General features: G+C 39.1%; 1 protein-coding gene across 1 annotated transcript in view; it reads left to right on the top strand.

The window, feature by feature from the left end:
- aopep (aminopeptidase O (putative)) overlaps nt 1-19856 on the top strand; it is a 93607-nt gene that overhangs the window by 2251 nt on the left and 71500 nt on the right. The window contains exons 3-6 of the mRNA XM_014987164.2: nt 147-316; nt 872-1091; nt 3033-3246; nt 3632-3756. Coding sequence (XP_014842650.2) covers nt 147-316; nt 872-1091; nt 3033-3246; nt 3632-3756 — 729 coding nt within the window. The remainder of the gene's footprint in view (nt 1-146; nt 317-871; nt 1092-3032; nt 3247-3631; nt 3757-19856) is intronic.

Below are 19856 nucleotides of genomic sequence, written 5' to 3'. Positions count from 1 at the left end.
AACAAAAAAAAAACAACAAAAAAATAAAACACCTCAGGCAGTTTGCAAACTATCTTCTTCAGAGACGGGAGGTTTTCATTGCTCGTGTGAGTTTTGTTGTCCTGAAAGGAGGTTTGTTTATAATTTACCTTTGTTTACCCTTCCAGGGAGTGTGTTTACACCGCCGGCTCTCCCATCAACAACCGGGCCCTCTTCCCCTGCCAGGAGCCTCCTGTTGCCATGTCAACGTGGCAGGCGAGGGTACGGGCCCCCAGTGACTGTGTGGTGTTGATGAGCGGGGAGGAGGAGGCTGTTCCAGCGGAGGACGGGGACACACGTAAGCTTTGAGACCCAGGAGAAGTCAAACTCATTTTAATAATCTGAAATGTTTGTTAATTGTGTGGTGAAATATGTCACTCCTTGCAGTCTCTTGCAAAAGTATTTGTTGAAGTTGTTTGGATCTGCATTATTGCAAATCCTTCCTCCCAGCAGCTATAAGACAGCATGACCATGACTGCTCCCAATAAAATCAACGAGTCTTTATAGATTTAGATTTAGTTGATAAAAGCAGTTGAAGAACTCTTCGTGTTAGTGAAGAACCGTTAGTGACTTAAACAGACTTTTCAACCCTGTGCATGTTTTACAACCTGAAATTTCAAGATAAAACATGCACCTACCTGGAATTTTTTTACCCATCATCACTAACTACTCACATCCCCTAATGTGTATCATTTAATATTTTGAATGATGGCAGACGATTGAAAACGTGTAGCAAAATCTGAACTGAACATGTATTAAAAAAATGGTAAAAGGAGCAAATGTTCATATGTTTGTACATTAGTTCTTTTATACTTTGTAACTGTGGATATTTTTGTTTATTGTACATCTTTAGATTTCCTCACCTGGAACTATTACGTCACAATGCCCATGCCTGCGTCCACTTTCACTTTGGCTGTGGGACACTGGTGCCGGGTTCCTACAGAGACTCCTTCAGCTCTGGAAAACGAGGTTGAAGGCGGGGTGGGCTGCAGCTGCCTCAAGGCTGAGCTTGTGTCAGAACTTGCAAAGTCTCCTGGTGAAGTAGTAAGAGGCGCTCCACGTCAGATTGGCAGGTATTTTAATGGTTTTCCTGTGTCCTTTTCTTGTTGTAGGACCTCCTCTTCTCCAGACTGCTATTAACCCAAGTCTGGCCTTCAGCATTCCTTGTTGAAACTTTCCCTCTCACCAGACCAAAAATGGTTCAGTTGAAGTTAGGGTGATGGATAGTGTTCAGAACATAATTGGCTTTTTATGAGAAATGGGTTAAAGGTGGAGCTGCAGATCATTGCATTTGCTGGCTAGGGGAAATTATCTTTGGAGAGAAAAAAAAACCTAAAGACATCATATTTTTTTATAGCAGTACAGGAAATAAAGTGTAGGTTGGAACCATTAGTCAGGTCCAATTCCCACTGTGCAGGGCAGGGCTGTGCCGGTGTTTCCCTCTCCACTGGCTGGCAGGTTGGCAAGTCTGCCAGTAGTTTCCAGTAATCCTCCGCCTCTACTCATGGTTTTTCCTCCAGTAAAAACGTAGCCATAGCACAGAGTCTGTACAAGGGACGTCTTTATGCTCATTGAATGGCTGGAAGGAAACTTGGCTGTAGCTCGGTACCAATGGAAAGTTCCTGAGTACGAGGACGGAGTAAGTGGTGAATATTGGGTTAGGGTGAATGAGATTGCATGTCAGCACTTAAATATTTTGACATATTTGTGGTTTGACTTCATGCAAAAGTATTCATACCCCTGACACTCTTCCCATACTTTGTCAAAATACCACACACTTAAATTCATCTTATTTTGAATTTATCTGAAAGACCATCACAAATTATAGCATAATTGCACAGTACAAGGAAAAATAAATGATATTCAAAATGTTTTTTTAAAATTAAAAATCTGAAAAGGCTGACATTCAGTTCTATTTGGCTCCCTTTGCTTTGACATTGCCACTTTTAATCTAGTACAATCACTTGTCACTGGAAGTCATCTAATAAATGATGAAGCATTTGTAGTGGCAACATTACACTGTCTAACTCCTTGGCATCTCACATTGAGTAGTCCATCACCAACAGTAGCTCTTTCCAAGAAGCAGCTCAGGTAGCAAAATGTGTTGACAAGACTACTGTTAGTCGCTTGGTGTTTCTCAAATCTGGCCTTTATGAAAGAGTGATAAAAAGAAAGCCATTGTCAAATCTGAAAAAAACAAAAACAAAAAAACGCAAGAAGTCCTTTTTACAGTTCGCTAAAAGACATATTGGGACAAACTGATGGAAGAAACTTCTGAGGTTCAATGAGATGAGTATGAAACTTCTTGATCTTCTTATGGAACACTAAATGCAGGGAAAAATAAAACTACATTTGATCCTGAACACCACCCTCACAGTAAAACAGGGTGGTAGAGGCTTTACACTGTGAGAATACTTGATTTCAGCAAGGACTAAGACGCTTTCCTCAGTTATTGAGAAGATGGACGGAGCTAAATATAGGGCAATAATGCAAGGAAATCTGTTAGGTGCTGCAAAAGAATTTGAGTTTTGGCCGGGATACCAAAGATAAAGCTGCAGGGGAAAGGTTTGGATCGTGCCAATAGTCATGTGTTTCATGTGTTAGAATATTCCAGTCAAACCAGAAAGGTGGTTCTACAAAGTGATGATGTCCCACAAGAGCTGAAATACATATAACGCCGTCCTGATTTTATTTTAAATAAAAAAAAATTTAAACCATATCTCTTTTCTTTCACTTTACAATGAATAACACACTTGTTTGTGTTGGTCTGTCAGATGAAATCCCAATGAAAACATTGATGTCTCTGGTTGTTATGTGATCACCTTTTAAAACTCTAAGTAGTATGAATACATTTGCAAGAGGCTGCAAGTGTTTCTTTAATTATTTTGAAAGAAAAATTCCACATAATGAGTTGCGTCACTTCCAGATTTTTGTATACTTAAAATGATAAATCCAAAGAAACGGTTATTAATTTTAAATATTTTTTCTCCCCCCTTTGTTTTTATCTACCTCAGCAGAGACAAGGCCACCAACTCAGACTCTGCATTCTGTCACTCTTCCCTTGGGCATAAGGAGCTCTCTTTAACTGATTATTCAGGCATGGAAGATGACGGCATCTCTTGTTCCCATGGCGACTACCCTTGTCGGTTTACTGAACGGTCTGCTTGGTCCCAGCGGGTGGTTCCACACCGTGTATTTAGCCCTGCCTGCCTGCTCCAGAAGGCCCAGGTGGGGTTCCGACAACTCAGCTTTGAGACTTCGGCTAATTAGACTTTAAAAGATTAAGGTCTGTTACTGTTGGTTAATGTTTATGTCAGAGTGTCATGTGTTTTTTTTTTTTTACTTTTATCCCATCAGCACAAATGTTACTCATTTAACACACTAATTTGAAACATTCTTCTTGTACACAAATCAGTAGAGCTGACTTGACACAATGTTTTACAAAACTTAAGTAAAAGGCGGTGGTGAAGAAGTACAGCATATTTGCAAGCTTTTTGCATATCTCATGTATCATTTTGTTAACACAATTAAGACTGAGAGAAGCTTGGGTTTGAATGTATTTTTTTTGTTTTGTTTTGCTCTTATGGTTAACATAATTTGTGTTTTTTGGCAGATGGGAATCCTCAAGCTGCTGCCTCGATGCTTGGCTGCAGCCCATGCTGTTCTAGGAGTTCACCCTTTTCCCCGTCTTGACGTCCTCATCGTCCCAGCAGGGTTCTCCAGTCTTGGCATGGCCAGGTATTCACTTGTCTGTCTTTGATTAGACAAAGAGAAATGGCAGAAATTTAACATGAGCAGGTAGTACGCTGGTATATGAGGTTGATTGTATTGGTTTCATTCCTACACCGTCATTATTTTCGAGTTATGGATACGAATGAAACTGAGAAAAACCGTATGGAAACCAGACCAGAGTTTTATTCTTTTCCTCTCAAACCTTTGTTTCTTTCCTTCTCTCATTTCTTGTTCCTTCATTCCTTCTTTGCTTTCTGTTCGTACTGCTATCCCACCTTGTGTCTTTCGTGCCATCCTTGTCGGACCTTCCTTCTTCGTGACCTGAATCTTGTTTTTTGTGTTCTTCCTCTTTTCCTCTGATCATTCCTTCATTGTATGTTGCATTCTTCCTAAGTTGCCATTCTTATTTTGTTGAATTTCTTCCGTGCCCCTCATTTTTCCATTTATCTTTTCCTTTTTTTTTTTTAAACTTATTGCTTAACTGATAAAACAGAAAACTGACAGAATTAAACGACTGTACATTTCCTGCCAAAAGGACTGGTTAAATATCAGACAGAACTCAACTAAAACTAGTTAATGGTTATAAAAAGTACATGGCTTCTCTGTTAGGGGACTTTTACTTGTATTACTGCAGGTGTTTAAGCCTGTATGCATTGCTTATAACCCAATGTCTACAGGATAAAATCTACACCAAATTATAATTGGTTTATATATATATTTTTTGTCACCTTTTATTCAAGTTTTATTTCACTTGTATCCATGTCACTGGTAAGTAAATAGAAACTTCCAACCACCAATGTATCTGCACATGAAATTACAGACTCTGAAGCCAAGGGGAAATAAAGGTTTCCAGTAATCTTTTGCATCCTTGTTAATAGTTGTGCAGAAAGAAAAGCAGCAGAGCTCCTTGACAGAAGGAGCATCTCAAAGCCAAACCACTAAGCCTGCTTAATATGGCCACTGTGTTCCTTTAAGAACTGATAAAAAAAAAAAATCACAATTCTACTGAAGTCTTTTAAGTTAAATTTTTTTAAGTTGTTTTGGGACTTTGGAAAAGCAGAACTTTATCTGCTGAGATCGTCGTATTATCCGTATTAGCCTTTGTTCGGCAGACACAGGCTAATGTTGTCAGACAAGAGTTTGAATTGTGATGTTGTCGACTAATATAGATATAATCTCAAGTGTCTCTTTTTTTTTTTTTTTTTTTTTGGCCTTCGTTGATTCCTGAGGGGAATATCTGACTCATAACTGCTCAGTGTTACAGAATGTTTACCAGCTATTAACAAAATGGTTTGCTAAATAGTGCATGGTGGTTTGTTTACAGGGGGATTTAATGGCCTTTTTTTTTAACTGAACGCCACTACCTTCAGCATTTGTAAACAGCTGTGATAAAAGCAGTAAGAGTGAACCTTAACGGCTAAGTTGCTGTGTGAGTTCGGTGAGCTAAAAGATACTGAAAATGCTCTTCATCAGGGATTTGTGGAGGTGGCAATTATCTGGGTGCATTAAGTGAGACCTTTCACAGTGCATGTGGTTATTTTATCTGCTGCTGAAATATGGATTTATTTATTTATTTATTGGCAGTTCTTTAGTTTAGCTAATTATTTTTATTTTATTTAAAGTAAAAAAAACAACACATTTTTCACTACTAGATTCTACATTTTATTTTGCATACAATATACACATCCTGGTGCTTGTTTTAAACTTACTTTGTGCTGAGTTTTTCCTCTAAAAATCTCCAGACACTTATTGTCACATTAATTTTCAAACTCTTTTTTTTTTTTTTTACACTGTCTTATTCTGCTTAGTAGATATCCACCTCACCGAATGTCTTTCTGCCTATGTCCTTTCTTAGATGTCATTTCCATTCCAACTTGCCACTGCTTCTAACTTGGTACTTCTGGCATACTAAGTGTGTTTACTGACAGAATATATATCTGCCATTTCACTTTTAAATTTAGGAGTCAGTGAAGGTGGCATTGTTACATAGGTATATGTATAATGATTGTAAAAAAGTGTATCTGTGTTAGAAGCTGTCTTGATTTTAAGGTTTACTAACCCTGTTTTCTTGAGGCAGTAGCAATATTTGGTTTTCCTGAGATTAAATTACATACACAGATGGACTCTGTTTAGTAATTAGCAGACTTCTTATATCAGTTCCTTATACTGGATTATATTTATATACATTAGAGTGAGGAAAGGTGGATTAAAATGTACCCCATACTTTGAATTGTATGAGTAAAAATCTAAAAAAAAAACTATGCATCATTTGTCCTCCACTTAACAAGTATGCACCAGCTTGGGTTGTTTTGTCTTCTCCAGTAAAATGTGCAAAGGTACATTTTACCAAAATAAACTTTATTTTCTTATTTTATTTATTGTACTATTTTCCTCTATTTTTGTTTAACTTGTACACTTCATATGTCCATTTGTTTTGTTTTTTTCCACTAAAGCATTGGTCCTCTCAATGCTCATTTCTGCACAACTTATTTCTGTTTAAGCTTGAAGTTTTACTTCTTGTTTCTGTCTGCAATTCTTTAAGCCAAAAATCCCTGTACACCAGACCCCGACGTTTTGTTTAGTGTTGAAGTGGTTTGGAAGCTGATCAACCGCTGTAGACGTTTCCACCCTGCTCCTTTCGTATGTTTATCCTCATCTTATCATTATTCTTTGCTTTGTTTTGCCGTCTTTTTTTGTTTGAAAACCATCACTGCCTTTCTCATATCCCTGTCTCTTTGCCCTTCACCAGTGTTGCTTTCATTTTTCCACTTTTCATCATGTTAGGAGATGAAAAGTGGACCTTCATGATATCCCATTTTCCATTCTGTTCCCTTCACTTCTATATATAACCAATAACTTCTTAATCTAGCCTCCAGCATTCCGACAACAGTGTCAGTTTTTTCTGGAAATCACATCTTTCTTTTCAACACAACTGTTTCTGCTTGTGTTTGGCCTCCGTGTGGATGCAATTAAAGGCTTGTTAATCAAGATAATTTGAAAATTGATGCAAAATAAATGCCCTTGATGCCTGGCCTTTTTATTTTAAATGTTACTGATAAAGCGGTGTAATTAGAGAGGCCTATTAAACATCCCAGTGTCTGTGGTCTGCACCACAGTCTTTCATTTTTTCCTCCATCTGCCTTTCTCTTTCTTGCATGTTGGTCTCCCTCGAGAAAAAGTGTCCCAGACAGGATATGAGCTCAGACCAGAATTTGTGTTCTGCTTTTCTGACGTCATGGCTAAAAGTGGTCTTTGTCAGAGATATTTTGAACGAAAGAGGGCAAACTCGGTTACAGTCTGGGCATCGTTTTCAACCAAAATACAGTGTTTCCTTTGATCAAAGTGAACCTTTTCCCAGTGTTGCGAAAACTTGCCTCCGCTATGTTTGCTTTGAATGAACTTCAAGTGCTGACACAGGGGCTGCTGTCTGACGGATGTTTTCGTTTCCTTAGGCGGAGGGCTCCCAAGCAGTTCTCCTTCTTTCCTTAGCTCGGTAGGCCGCTTTTCACTGCAGATGACCAAGAAGAGATTTAGGGCCTTCATTAAGCTTAGTATAGCACCTGCACTGACCCCCTATAAAACTGTTCATGGTTCTGAGTCCAATGTGAGCTCAACTGTATCCACCCTTCAACACTGGTGGCTCAGTTCTGGATACCAGTGCACAAAACTGCAGGGCTGTGCCATGGGAAGGCTGGGAGGTCAACTGAAATTGAAGGGTAGATTAAGATGGAGATGAGAGAGGGAAATTAAGAGGGCAAAGGCGGGGTTCACAACAGGCCAGCGGATCCCCAGGATGTGGGAGAGGATGTGTGGATTATTCCCAGCAACAAAAGCCATTAGCCCCTGGAAGGACTTCAGAGGCTGGTGCTATTTAATCTAGAGATTGGAAGGTATGTGGGCCCCAATTGTTGGGATGGAGCCAAGTGCTGTTTTTCTGTGCAGTGCCCCAGTGGAAACAGCAGGAATGGAGGGGGGCTTTGTGGCCTGAGAGCTGCAGCAAGAAGGCACAAAGCTGTTGCAGCGTGATACATGGAGGGAAAACAGTGCCAAAGGAGGGGCAGGAGTCACAGTGGCGTGACGTTTTTGGGCTGAGATACGTGAGGAAGGCAAGTAAACCGAAGATTAAGAAGTCGGGTAAGGACATGTATGTGTTCAAGAGCTGTGACAGAAGTGCTGTCCACCCACGAGTTGTTTTCATTCACGCAAAGATACCTAAACTTATGCAACTTCACAAGATTGTGCAGCTAAGCTCCAAGCTTATGATGGAAGCACCAACGTCTTACCTCTTTTCATGCTGTAGTGTCATACAAAGTTCACATCCCTTAAACTTTGTCATGTTTTGTATTTTTGGGAGTTGAAAAGTGACTCCTTGTAGAGCCACCATTCACTGCAATGATTTTTTTTTTCTCTCCCTTGTTTTACACATCTAGCGAGTGAAATTTTTGCTTCTTCTTATAGCTCAGACTCTGGTAGGTAAAATAAAATAAAAAAAAAAAAATCCCCTTCTCACCCTCTGCGGGTGGTCTCTTTCATCCTCTGAGCTCGGGTCCACTACCAGAGGACTGGGAGCTTGAGGGTTCTGTGCGTTTTCGGGGAAACACGGTATATATTATACACAGTAGTATCTTGGCTGTATTTATACAGCCAAGATACTACTGTGTATAATATATACCGTGTTTCCCCGAACGTAAGACAGTGTCTTACTTTCTTTTTATCCCCAAAAGCCCCACTATGTCTTACTTTCAGGGTATGTCTTATATTGGAAAAAAAATGTCGAATTTTTTGTTTTAACCATAAAATTAACATTTATTAACAACCTGAACAGTATTGTATTCCCCACAAAACAGTTTTATAAAAGGCGCTCATTTGGATCAGACGGAGGCGGCAGACGCGGTGACGTATGGAGGGGGGGCGGCGCGCAGCTAGATGAGAGGTGTTTCCCCGAAAAGTAAGACATATGTCTTACTTTCGGGGTACGGCTTATATTAGCTGACCCCCCTGAAACCCCTGATACGTCTTACAATCGGGGGTGTCTTACTATCGGGGAAACACGGTATCTATTTGTGAATAGCTATTCTTTATGTTCCCCCTGCCCACATATTCTCCATTGGACCAAGGTCTTGACTTTGAATAGGCCATTTTAACGTATAAATACCCGTTGGTGAACATCATTTCATTGTAGCTCTGGCTGTATGTGTGGCATTGCCATTTTACCTGATGGTGAGCTAATCTTAATCAGTTGCTGCTTTCAGTAGATTTCTTTTTACTCAGTGCTTGTCCATCTTTATGTCAGCTCTGGACAGCTTTCCTGTCCCTACTGAAGCAATGAATCCCCACATCATGATGCTGCCACCAACATGTTTTACCAGGTGTATGGTCTGTTCAAACTGATGAACTGTGTTAGTATTTCTTCAACGTCCTATTCTTTCTTTTCAACAGGACTTTGTTTAGCTTTCTTTCAAAGGAGACTTTCTGTTACTGAGGGCCTTTTGATTCTTTCTCTGATTAATAGTCTCTGTTCCCTGTCTTGGTAGACATGTGTGGGTAGGTTGCCGTTTTGCTATACTTTATGCATTTTCAGGTTGATGACTTTACAGGGCATTGCATTAGTAAAACTTAAGAGGAAGAAATAAACAGATGGGTGGTTAAACATTGATTGGACACCATGAGGAAGGCTTAAAGTAAATTCTGACACAGATGGGGAATCCCTTACAGTTGAATCTACCACCAGCTTGTATAAAAAGCCCATTGTCCTGAGTAATTGAAGGACATGGGAGTGATGTGAGCCAAAAACTTAAATACCAAGAGTTTATTCAGTGTTAGTCATATTTAACCGCCCACTGTTTGATGAACATAACCAAACAGTATATATATATATATTTTTTTGTTTGAATTTGTACTATTCTTTCTCTTACTTTTATGTGCCTCAGCTCGTACCCTTTCTTCCTTTTTTGAATGCATAATCTTTTAATCGCATCAAGAACACGTCATTTGGGTCCGACTGGGAGCGACAGGAAGGGCACGGCATTTCCTCTCGCTCTTTGAAGCTGACGTCTATGTGTCCCACAAGTGCAGACTGGACATGCAGGACTGATCTTAGATCAGTGTGCACCCAAATGAAGACATGTCCAACATCCCCGAAGAGAGTGGCAGTTTCCCCCACCCAGCCGTGCAGCAGGCTTCTCAGTGGTGTGGGCGATGTGGGGTTTGTTTTTGCTTCACTGCTGATTGACAGATTCCTGTGGTTGTGTTTGTGTTGTATGAATGTGTGTACTGTTTAAATAATTGTGTAGACGCGTATTTGCTTGCAGTGGCATCATGCCGAAAGAATGCTACACAGACCATTTGTAGTCTGCCGTTAACAGGGCCAGGTCAGTGTTGTTGCAGATGGCATGATGAACACTCGTAATTGAAAAAAAAAAAAAAAAATCTCTCTGCAGATCTGATCGATGGCGCAATTAGCAGTTTTGATACCCTTAGCAGTCATTGCTGTTTTTCAAGCTGAAGTTTAAAAAACACACACACACACACATAACAAGGCTGTTACACTTTTCCCTTTTAAAAGCAGGATTTTCCCAAATATGGAATTTCCCATCCTGTTCTTTTGCCCCTCTTATCTCATGGGGAGTGCCAGGCTTAAAATATGGTGAGAAAAAAGGACCAGCTTGCTTAACTGCTAGTTCCACATGCGATACAGCACAACTGAGTGGCCATAAATTTGTCAGTGGCGCAGGTAAAATTATAGCTGGTATATACCTCTTGACCTCTATAAGTGGCAGAAGAGGATTTTCAGCCTGACTTAAGTTGATTGCGCTGTTTGTTTATGGACTAGCAGGAAGTTACATCGACTATTGCTCCCTGTTGGGAGGAAGTAAGGAGCAGAGGAGTCAGGACCCTAGAGTATAATCCACTATTTGAGCTCTTTAGTGTGACACCTGGGCTTTTCAGGACCAGAAGCGAGAGAACCATATTGTCTGAGTCAAACAGTATGATGGACCAATTGATGGTTGGCGACTCAAACCCAGTATAAATTATGTATTAGTCAAATAGTCAAACTGACTGCTTCCATTAGTTTAATATTAGTTTTCACATTTGATTTACCCATATTTTTCGGACTATTTGTCCCACACTTTGAACCATGCGGCTTTTCTGTGGATTTTTCTTTAACCACCAGGGGGCACTTTAGCAGGTAGTGAATCATTGGAAGTCAAACTTGGAAATCAAAGAAGAAAGTGCTCTTTCTCTTAGATCAAGCACATGCTAGCAGCAGGCACGACTGAGAAATTTCTTCAAACTCATACTCCCTCTTCATGGAAACAACACGAAGAAGTTCATATGATTCAGCTTTTAAGTTGAAGGCTATCGATCTGGCAGTACAGGAGGGAAATACGTAAGCTCGGCATGAACGTATCCATGGTTCGGCGTTGGAGACGCAGGGCTGCGTCCCTGTGAAAAACAGAGTGGCGGAGATATCAGTGGCTTATAGCAAAGTGTACGTTTCCAGTTTCAAAAAAAAAAAAAAAAAAAAAAAACTTCATAGATGCGGTTTATAGTAAGGTGTGTTCTATAGTCCGGAAAATATGGTAGTCATTTATTCCAATAGACACATAGGATATTTTATACTTTCAAGCAGTGAAAGGAAGCTTTTTTAAGGATCTCCTGAATCCAGCCTCCATTTCCTCTGTGTAGGAGGCAGAGTCTGAGGAGTCAAGGGAAGGTGAGTCCATAACCCTGGCAGAGGTCGCTGTAGATTAAAAAGCTCCCTCCCAACAAGGGTGGACAAGCCCTGCCCTGTGTGCTGTGATCTGTGTTTTCTGTGTATTTATTTTGAGGTTTTTCTGTGTTTATTAGCCTGTTCCACTGTGAGTCTCTGTCTTCCCTGTTGATTGTTCCCAGCTGTGTCTCATTTCTTTGATTACCCTCCCAGTGTATTTAGTCCCATCTGTTGTCTTCATCTCTTGTCGGATCCTCGTTGTGTGTAACCAGCCTGTTTCCCTGTGCCGTCGTGTCTAACCAGCCTGTTTCCCTGTGCCGTCGTGTCTAACCAGCCTGTTTCCCTGTGCCGTCGTGTCTAACCAGCCTGTTTCCCTGTGCCGTCGTGTCTAACCAGTCCATTCTGCCAGGTTCTTGTGTTCCTGTGTATATCATCATTAAATCATCTTCACTTCATCCTGGGTTTGCCTGCGTCTTCCCTCACCTCATCACCAAATCACCAATCATGGCACTGTGATGCTGAAACGACAGGACATTGTGGGGCAGCCGTGGGTAAGGATGAGATGGGTTAAGACCGTGATTCTGGATAAAGGTTTCTCCAATTAATTTAGACAGCACGGCGTCTGGTGGCCCCTTTACTGATAAGATGAGGAACTCTATCATCTGAGGTGAACTCAGAGTGGAGCCATGGCTTCTGCTTGTCAAAAGGAATCAATTTGGGTGATTTGGGCATCTAAAAAGGACGACTCTTTAAAGAGGATTTCTGGATGTGTCTCACCGTGTGTAGAACTTGGGGAAGACTCAAGTTCTACACACGTGGGCTTTCTGGTATTCAGAATGAACTGGAGCGGGATGTCTGGGTTTTTCTCCTGGACCAGTTATCGATGTGATCCGACATCAGACAAGCAGATGGATGAATGAATGGACTCACAGAAATCACTCAACAAACAAGCAATCTTGAGACAATATAGGGAGCTTTATGTTTTCCAACCTGTTGGCGAGAGATTCCATGTAAGCATCTTATCCTTTGGGTAAATATCAATTTGAGATTTTCTGATCAAAATATTTTTATTTATTTATTTTTTTGTCCCTTGTACCGATTTAAGATAATTTAAGTTTCAACCCCCAGTTAACAGTACATTTAGGATACTGCAGTATTCACTTTTCCTGACAGTCACACATATTTTATCCCATTCAAAATTTCTGCACAGCACAGCAGCTTTAATATTCCACTAAAAATGGGGTTAATGAGGTTGAGATGTGTGTCAGCTGCTCATTAACACCAATGTTATTTGCTGTGCTCTAAGGATGAATTTGCCCAGCTCACAAGTTAGAGAGAGGCCTCTTTATTTTTAAATCCTTTTAAATCCTATTAAAATCTTGTATACACACTTCTGTCCTGCATAGTAAGCATATACTTATTCAATTATTGCTTATCAATTAAGCTGTTGGCATTAAAATCACTGATCACAAGTGAGAGAGGGGAGAAGCCTGAGTGCAATACTTTTTTCCACATGACGATCAAGGTCAAGTAAAAGAATCACTTCTGCAAATTTAGCCACCGCTTGCTAAGATCTTTAACAAAAGCGCAACGTTTTCTGCTTGTTACCACCTCTTGACAAGCTGCAGATTAAAATGAAATCTTAGCTTGTGGTTACAACCTGACCTAAATACTGTTGTTTTTAACCTCCACGTTAATTTGTGCAGCTCTTTTTTTTGTTTTGTTTTTTATTTTAAAATTCCTCGTTTGCTCGTTTCTCTCCTGTTGTCTCTGTGGATATTGTCTTTTTTTTTTTTTTGCTCTCTTCTCCAGTTTGATCTGCAGAGTAACCCTAGAAGTGTGTGACACAGACCGGCTCTTTCAGGAGGCTGTCGAGGAGTTCAGGGAAGGGAGGGCAGCATCCAGGGGGTTGAATTCTTTTGGCACAGAGGACATAGCTGTTAATCAAACGGTCAAGAATAAGGTGTTTCCTTTCTTCCCAACTTGTGTGGATCTCCCTTTTGACTATAGACACACAAAAACTGTAGGAGTTAAAAAAAAAAAAGACGGCACATGCATTCTTGCACCTGAACAGAAGGCCTAAGAGTATTCTGTGTGTGCTTTTAAAATGATTGCAAGTAGTTAATATATTTATCTTGTTTTTTTTGTTTTTTTTTCTGTGCTGTTGTTCTGCTCGCTTCCTGTAGACAGCACACAGGAAAGCTCCTAACCCCATAAGGAGAGGCTGCTGCTATCCATCTCGTTTTGCTTCCTTGCTCCTTTTTTTTTTTTTTTTTTTTTTTTTTTTCCGTTGGTGGGACCGTTCTCTGTACACTTAATGAAGATAGCAGGAGAGCTTTTGGAAGTGTTTTCTTATTGCGGCAGCATTCCTTTCCAGTTATCTCAGGCTTCACCTTTCTCTGCCCGTCTGCAGTGTAAGTTTACCTCTGTTCCTATCATTTCCCCTCCCAACTGAAAGAGCACTCATGACATTGTGAATGGGTAGTTTTTGTAATAAATACAATTCTCACTTGTTTTAATTTGCAAGTGACTCTATGATATACATCTATTGCAACTGTTGAGTTGTCACCAGATATTGGTGAGAGATTGATGTGTTGTTTTGAACCGATCTGAGATGAGAACATGCAGGCAACAGCTGGCGTGTACTAATACATTTAACACTAACACAGCCAGACTCTGCCATAACTCTGGATTAGAGTCACTGGAAAGACAGGCTTGTCACCGCACTCCTATTTCACTAACGCAGGATACATTCTCTGAATTGATGGATAGTTCCATTGTGTTGAGTGTGGTGGGGAGGAGGAGGAGGTGCTGCTGATCTCTGAATGCATCCAGAGGTGTGTGATAGTAAACCCTAAAGGCGGAGGGTAATTTTATTTATCTGTGAAAAGCCAGACATTTCAAATGTCCAGCGGTCATTATGCGCTGAACTGAAGAAAAAGAGACATCTGAAACGAGTGCTGGGAAATGTTCACCGGACAGGTTTAGATGTCGGGGAGGAATTGTACCGACCTGTGGTTTTGTTTAAATTATAGAATTTAGCAAAACATATGTTAAACATACAGTGGAGAATGGTTGTAGCTATTATAACTGCAATGATGATGATGATGATGACAATGACAGAGTTTTGAGTGTAAAAATTAAAACACGGGTTAATTTGAACTTTCCAGAGGTTTTCCTTTACATACGTTTAAAATTTTAAACTCATCTTAGTAATATAATGCCGTGAAAAAGTAATTGGCTAATTTCAGATGACTTTTTCTTATTTTTACATTCTTAATTGTTTAATATCATTCAATAGATTATGAGATCAAATAAAGGTAACCAGAATACTGTAAATACAAAATGCATTTTTCAAATGATTATTTTTTATTTTTTTTTAGGGGTTAGCTCTATCTGAACCAGTCTGGCCCAATGTGGAAAAGTAATTTCCCTCCAAACCCAATAATTTGTTATTTCACCTTTGAGGGCCACAACTTCTTCCAGACACATGATGAATTTGTAATCAGTCTTAAATATTGCTTTAAAAAAAGTCCCACTATTCTTCGTAGAATAGTTTTAATTAAGCTTTATAAGCACTGACAACCTGTCATATAATCTTTACAAGCTTTAAATACAGACTTTCACTAAGCCAAATGTGAAAGTCTGTATTCAAATTTGAATGCCAAAAAACTTTTTTTGGCATTCAGAAGGGAGTGAGCGCCCCACTATTAGGGAAGTATTGGATTCATCCATTTTATAATTAAACAAGAGGAAAAATTATATTTTCACATAGGGCCGCATATGTTCGTTTGGATTGCCTAATGTCTTATTAATCAAATAATCATTGGGAAACTTTGTCTGATATCAAACTTTTGAGGATCTGACACAAACATCTAAGTCCAGAAAATAAAATAGACTTTTTTGATTGCATCATTTGTGTTAATGTGTCATGTATACTCATAATATAATCATTAAGAGACTGTAACCAACTATAAATTAGACCTATTGTATAATAAAATGAGTACAATTTGAAGAATTAAAGAAAAAAATACACATATGTAACCCAAATGCATTAATGCCTTTGCAATAGGCTAGTGGTGACAGCTGTTCAACACATATCCGTCATACAAAAGAGCTTTATATTAGCGAGTCTACATGCCGTTGGAAGGGTGAGATTCTTGCAATACTTTCAGTGCTAAGCTTTTCAAAATATATGGTGTGGAATGCGTTTGTGTGCCCATTTTGTTTTCAAGCCTTACAATGCCATCCCTGTCTTTTGCTTTTTTGTAGAAATAAATGAACCAATGTCATCTGAAATACAAAACAGTTGCATTTCAGTTTTTAACATATATTTCTAATGAATTTCAGTGAAAAATAATCATAAAGCTGCCCAAATTGCACAAATAATTTGATCAAATATATTTTCAGATAAAAAAAAAAATCAACATATCCTTAGATATTGGTTCTGATACCTGTTTTGGCCGATAGATTCTATATGACATTTTATTCCCCCTGACAACATTTATGACACAGTAACCCCTGTTGGTTTAAAACCAAAATATATAAAACATCTGTTGACGTTGTATTAACCTCCCAGACCCTTCAGGTCTTTTGGTTCAAGCAAGTAAAAGCAGCATTTAGTTTTTATACCAATCTGAAACAAACGTCAAGAAAACTGCAAAAATGCTGAAACACTGTGGTTCTTAAGTCAAGACTAAAGTCCTATTTGTTTACAGTTGCCTTTAATTAATAACAACTAAATATCATGAAGTGTAGTCTATTTTAAGAGATCATTGTTTTTCTTTACTTTGCCTTTGAAACGTAATGGGTTTCTTGTTTTTGCTTTTTTTTTTTTTTACATTTTCATTCTAATCATGTGAAGTACTTTGAATTGTCTTGTTGCTCAAAACAATTCTTTTAGACTTTCAGGGCATGCAAATGTTAATGTGTTTGCATGGATCTGTAGCTGGCAGCTATGCCTCATGTTTTATACTTAATCTAGGATTAACACCACGTTCAGATCAAGTTTGCTTGCAAACATCCCCGACCCTGTTATGTCAAAGTAAAGTCAAAATCAATCAGCTAGAGCTTAGTCTTAACCAGCTGGCAACTCAGTCAGGTGGCAGCCTGAATGCTCCATTTGAGGAGACACCTCTGCTCTCACTGCCTAATTTCACTTCAGTCCCATCATCATCCATCTTTCCATTCTGTCAAACACTTCTCCTATAGCCTCACCACACTGAGACGTCGCAATTTCCATCTCCTCACTGTCCCATTCGCTCGTGTTACGTAAGGGAGAGAAAATAGTCTATGTATTACCCTAAAGGCAAGAAAGTGTCTCAAATTATAATCCTGTGAAATAGATTTTGTTCAGTCCTTTTTATTAGGGGGTACAGTGGAAGCCAAAGGAGGACTCAGACTGCTGTATGATGAGTGATGGGGTTTGCATGCTAATGGAGGCAGTGATAGAGGAATGTGGGTTATGAGAAATAAATGCCATGTCTACGTCTCCTTTAGGCTGATTGATGAGGTGCTTGCTGTTGCCAAATCTACTCGTACTGCAGTGGATTAGTACTCATTAAGGCACATTCTTTTCAAATTAATCCTATTAAAATGTGTCGTTTTGGGACAGTATATGACTGGGTTTGAAATATGTTGCATTTAGATTTGGTCTTTTCTCTGAAGTTTGTTTTGTCTACTCTCTCAAAAAAAAAAAAAAAAAAAAATCACATTTATTTTTGCTTTAATTTTACCGTGTTGATGCCCATGGCATTAAATATATGCAGGTTTTGTGAATTTGAAATTTTCATGAGTTTCCCCCCCCCCCCCCCCTTCAGGTCATATTTTTATGTGCCTAAAAAACAGCTATTTTTTTGTCCCTTCTGCAGTCTTTGTGCCCCTAACTCCTATTAAAAAACATTTTTAAATATGTTATCATTACCATTGCAGTATTTGTTTTTTGGGGGGCTTTTTCACCCATGGTGTTTCCTGTAAAGTCCATTATTGTATTATTTCCTATTCGAGTAAGTTCATTTTTTAAGTTCTGTTAATCCTACATGTGGTGTGGGGGGGAAGGGGGGAATCACATTTTTGAAAAATTAAGTTTGCAAAGGAGAAAAGATTGAATTTGCTGCACTTTTTTTTTTTTTTTGACACCGTCAGTCTTGGATATTACCATCATAAAATTAAAGGTGCATAATGGAAATGTTCAAATTATTATTTTACTTTAAGAAAGACTTACCTAAAACTCGTGCTTCGGAAGTTAAAATTAAGGAAAATTCATTAAAGGGATGGTATTATGTAAAATCAACTCAACACATACATGGAGTGTTGCTTTGACTAATTTTTGCATGCGGAGAAGTCCTTCTGTACTGTTTGGCAGCCATTTACGAGTGTTGACGCCTGCTCAATATGCTGTCTATTTACCCAAAGCTCCACCTTTAAACTGTGAGGCACGGTTAAGTGTGGGGATGAGCACAGGGGTGAAACGGGGTTATGGTCAAGATGAGGGAAGCACTCTTGCTTACTTATAAACTTTGTCACTATAATTAGTGACTTTTTATCAAAGCCCAACTAGTTTTTCCAGTATTTTTGGAGACTTCTACGGCGAGAACGCTCTGCGTATCTTTTGCAGCTCTGCTGTATCCTGACCGAGCGGTAAATTCTCCCATGAGCACCTCTTGCTTCATGTCCCTCAGTCAGTCTGACACAGTAATCCACGCTGCTGCACACCATCACCAACAGTCAGAGCCGAGGAGACCCATTCCACTCCATGTCTACATTGCAAATTAATCACACATTGGTAAATCGCTGTGATCAATCCTCGCCACGGCCAGACTTGGTATTCCTATTCCTGGATGCTGTAAAAGCACGGAATCTAGAGCACACAAGTAGAGAACAAAAATAAAGAATACCCAGCATAAAGAGTTAATGTATACATTGTGTGTAGCATCATATACAAGTCACTGTCATTGGGACATTCCACTTGTGTGCTGTAAATGTTTCTCCAAACATCCCAGCTGACCCAAATTAAAGTAGGATTTCACACTGCAGAGCTTCAGTTTCTTCAGTGTTTCTTCTTGTTTGCGCATGTCCTCTATCTTTTCTGCAATTTATTTTCAGGCGCTGATGCTGTGAGGTGTGTGGGTGGGGCTGCTCTCTAGGGGCCCCTGCCTGGCCCATGTTCATGTGATCAGGCCCTACATGGTGTGGCATTTGGACTGGCCCTGTGGGTCCCTGTCTGGAAGCAGGGAGCTGTTCTGCAGCCAGTCTGGAATGCCAGACATTTGAAGTTAGACTTGTTAAAAAAAAAAAATGAAGGGTGGTAGGAGTTTGGTCAAACCGGCTCCTGTGTCTAAAATAGCCCACAGACTCTGTCCGGGTGGGAGGGGAGTGAGACAAAGCCTATTCCCGTAAACTATGAAAGGACACTAAAACCTTTGTGTGAATAGAAAGGAATGGACGTGTTCTTTTGAGTTCTCGTTTGTTATTGCTGCTTGTTACTGCCTCTTGTTCTGCAAGGCACCTGAAGTAACTGTGAGTGAGAAAGAAACGGAAGCTTCAAAGATAATGCAAAAACTGTAAAGTGACATCTCTCATTTTACAGACAGAAGAAGTAAATAAGATATGCTGTTATTTGTCTCCAAGCAACAAGATCATATCTTTGCACATTTTGTTGAACAGATGATGATGATGTGGCAAAGGTGCCATGAACAAGAGCTGTTTTCTGGCTTAAAATGCTCAGGATCTCCAGTCATGATGAGAAGAAAGTTGACCCTTTGTCTAATAATTTTACTAATCGTATAAATGTAAGATCTTATACTCATGCCTTCAATGAAAGAGCATTTGAAGAAGAAATTGATGTGAATTATCAGTACATTTTTGAAATTGCCTTTTCAATCCACTTCAAAGTATACACACAGCATAATGTAACTTTTATCTTTATTTTTACTTATACAGTGCTAATTATTACAGCAGTGTGAAGACTGCGTCCTTATCTAAAACATGCTAAGACTAATAAAAGTGATAGTTTCTCACACTATAACCATATGTTGATGATAATTAATACTTTGATAATAGTAAAAAAGTATGTGCTTACAGAATGTACAGGTATGCCTTTGCCACTTCTCATACCAGTTTTTATTCTTTTTCCACCAGATATTTTAAATACTGTTTATAATAAGTAAAAAGAAAAACTAAAGAAACATTTTAAAACATTAAAACTAGATTTATTGCTGCTATTCAATCATTTCTTTCAACTTTGTTGAACTCCTCTATATTGCTTTGTGTTGCATTTAGTCGTGTTAGCATCTTGCTACACATTCCAAGAGATTGACAAATACAAATTTCCACTTTCAGCTATTATTTTTTTATATTTCATAGATCTAATTGCTGTTCTGTCAGGTTTTGT

The sequence above is a fragment of the Poecilia mexicana genome, unplaced genomic scaffold (genome assembly GCF_051168715.1).
Source record: "Poecilia mexicana isolate PSO_F unplaced genomic scaffold, ASM5116871v1 scaffold_9, whole genome shotgun sequence".
In the NCBI taxonomy this organism is placed as follows: Eukaryota; Metazoa; Chordata; class Actinopteri; order Cyprinodontiformes; family Poeciliidae; genus Poecilia; species Poecilia mexicana.
Note: the sequence above shows the minus strand (reverse complement) of the source record. Positions and strands in the feature narration are given on the sequence as shown.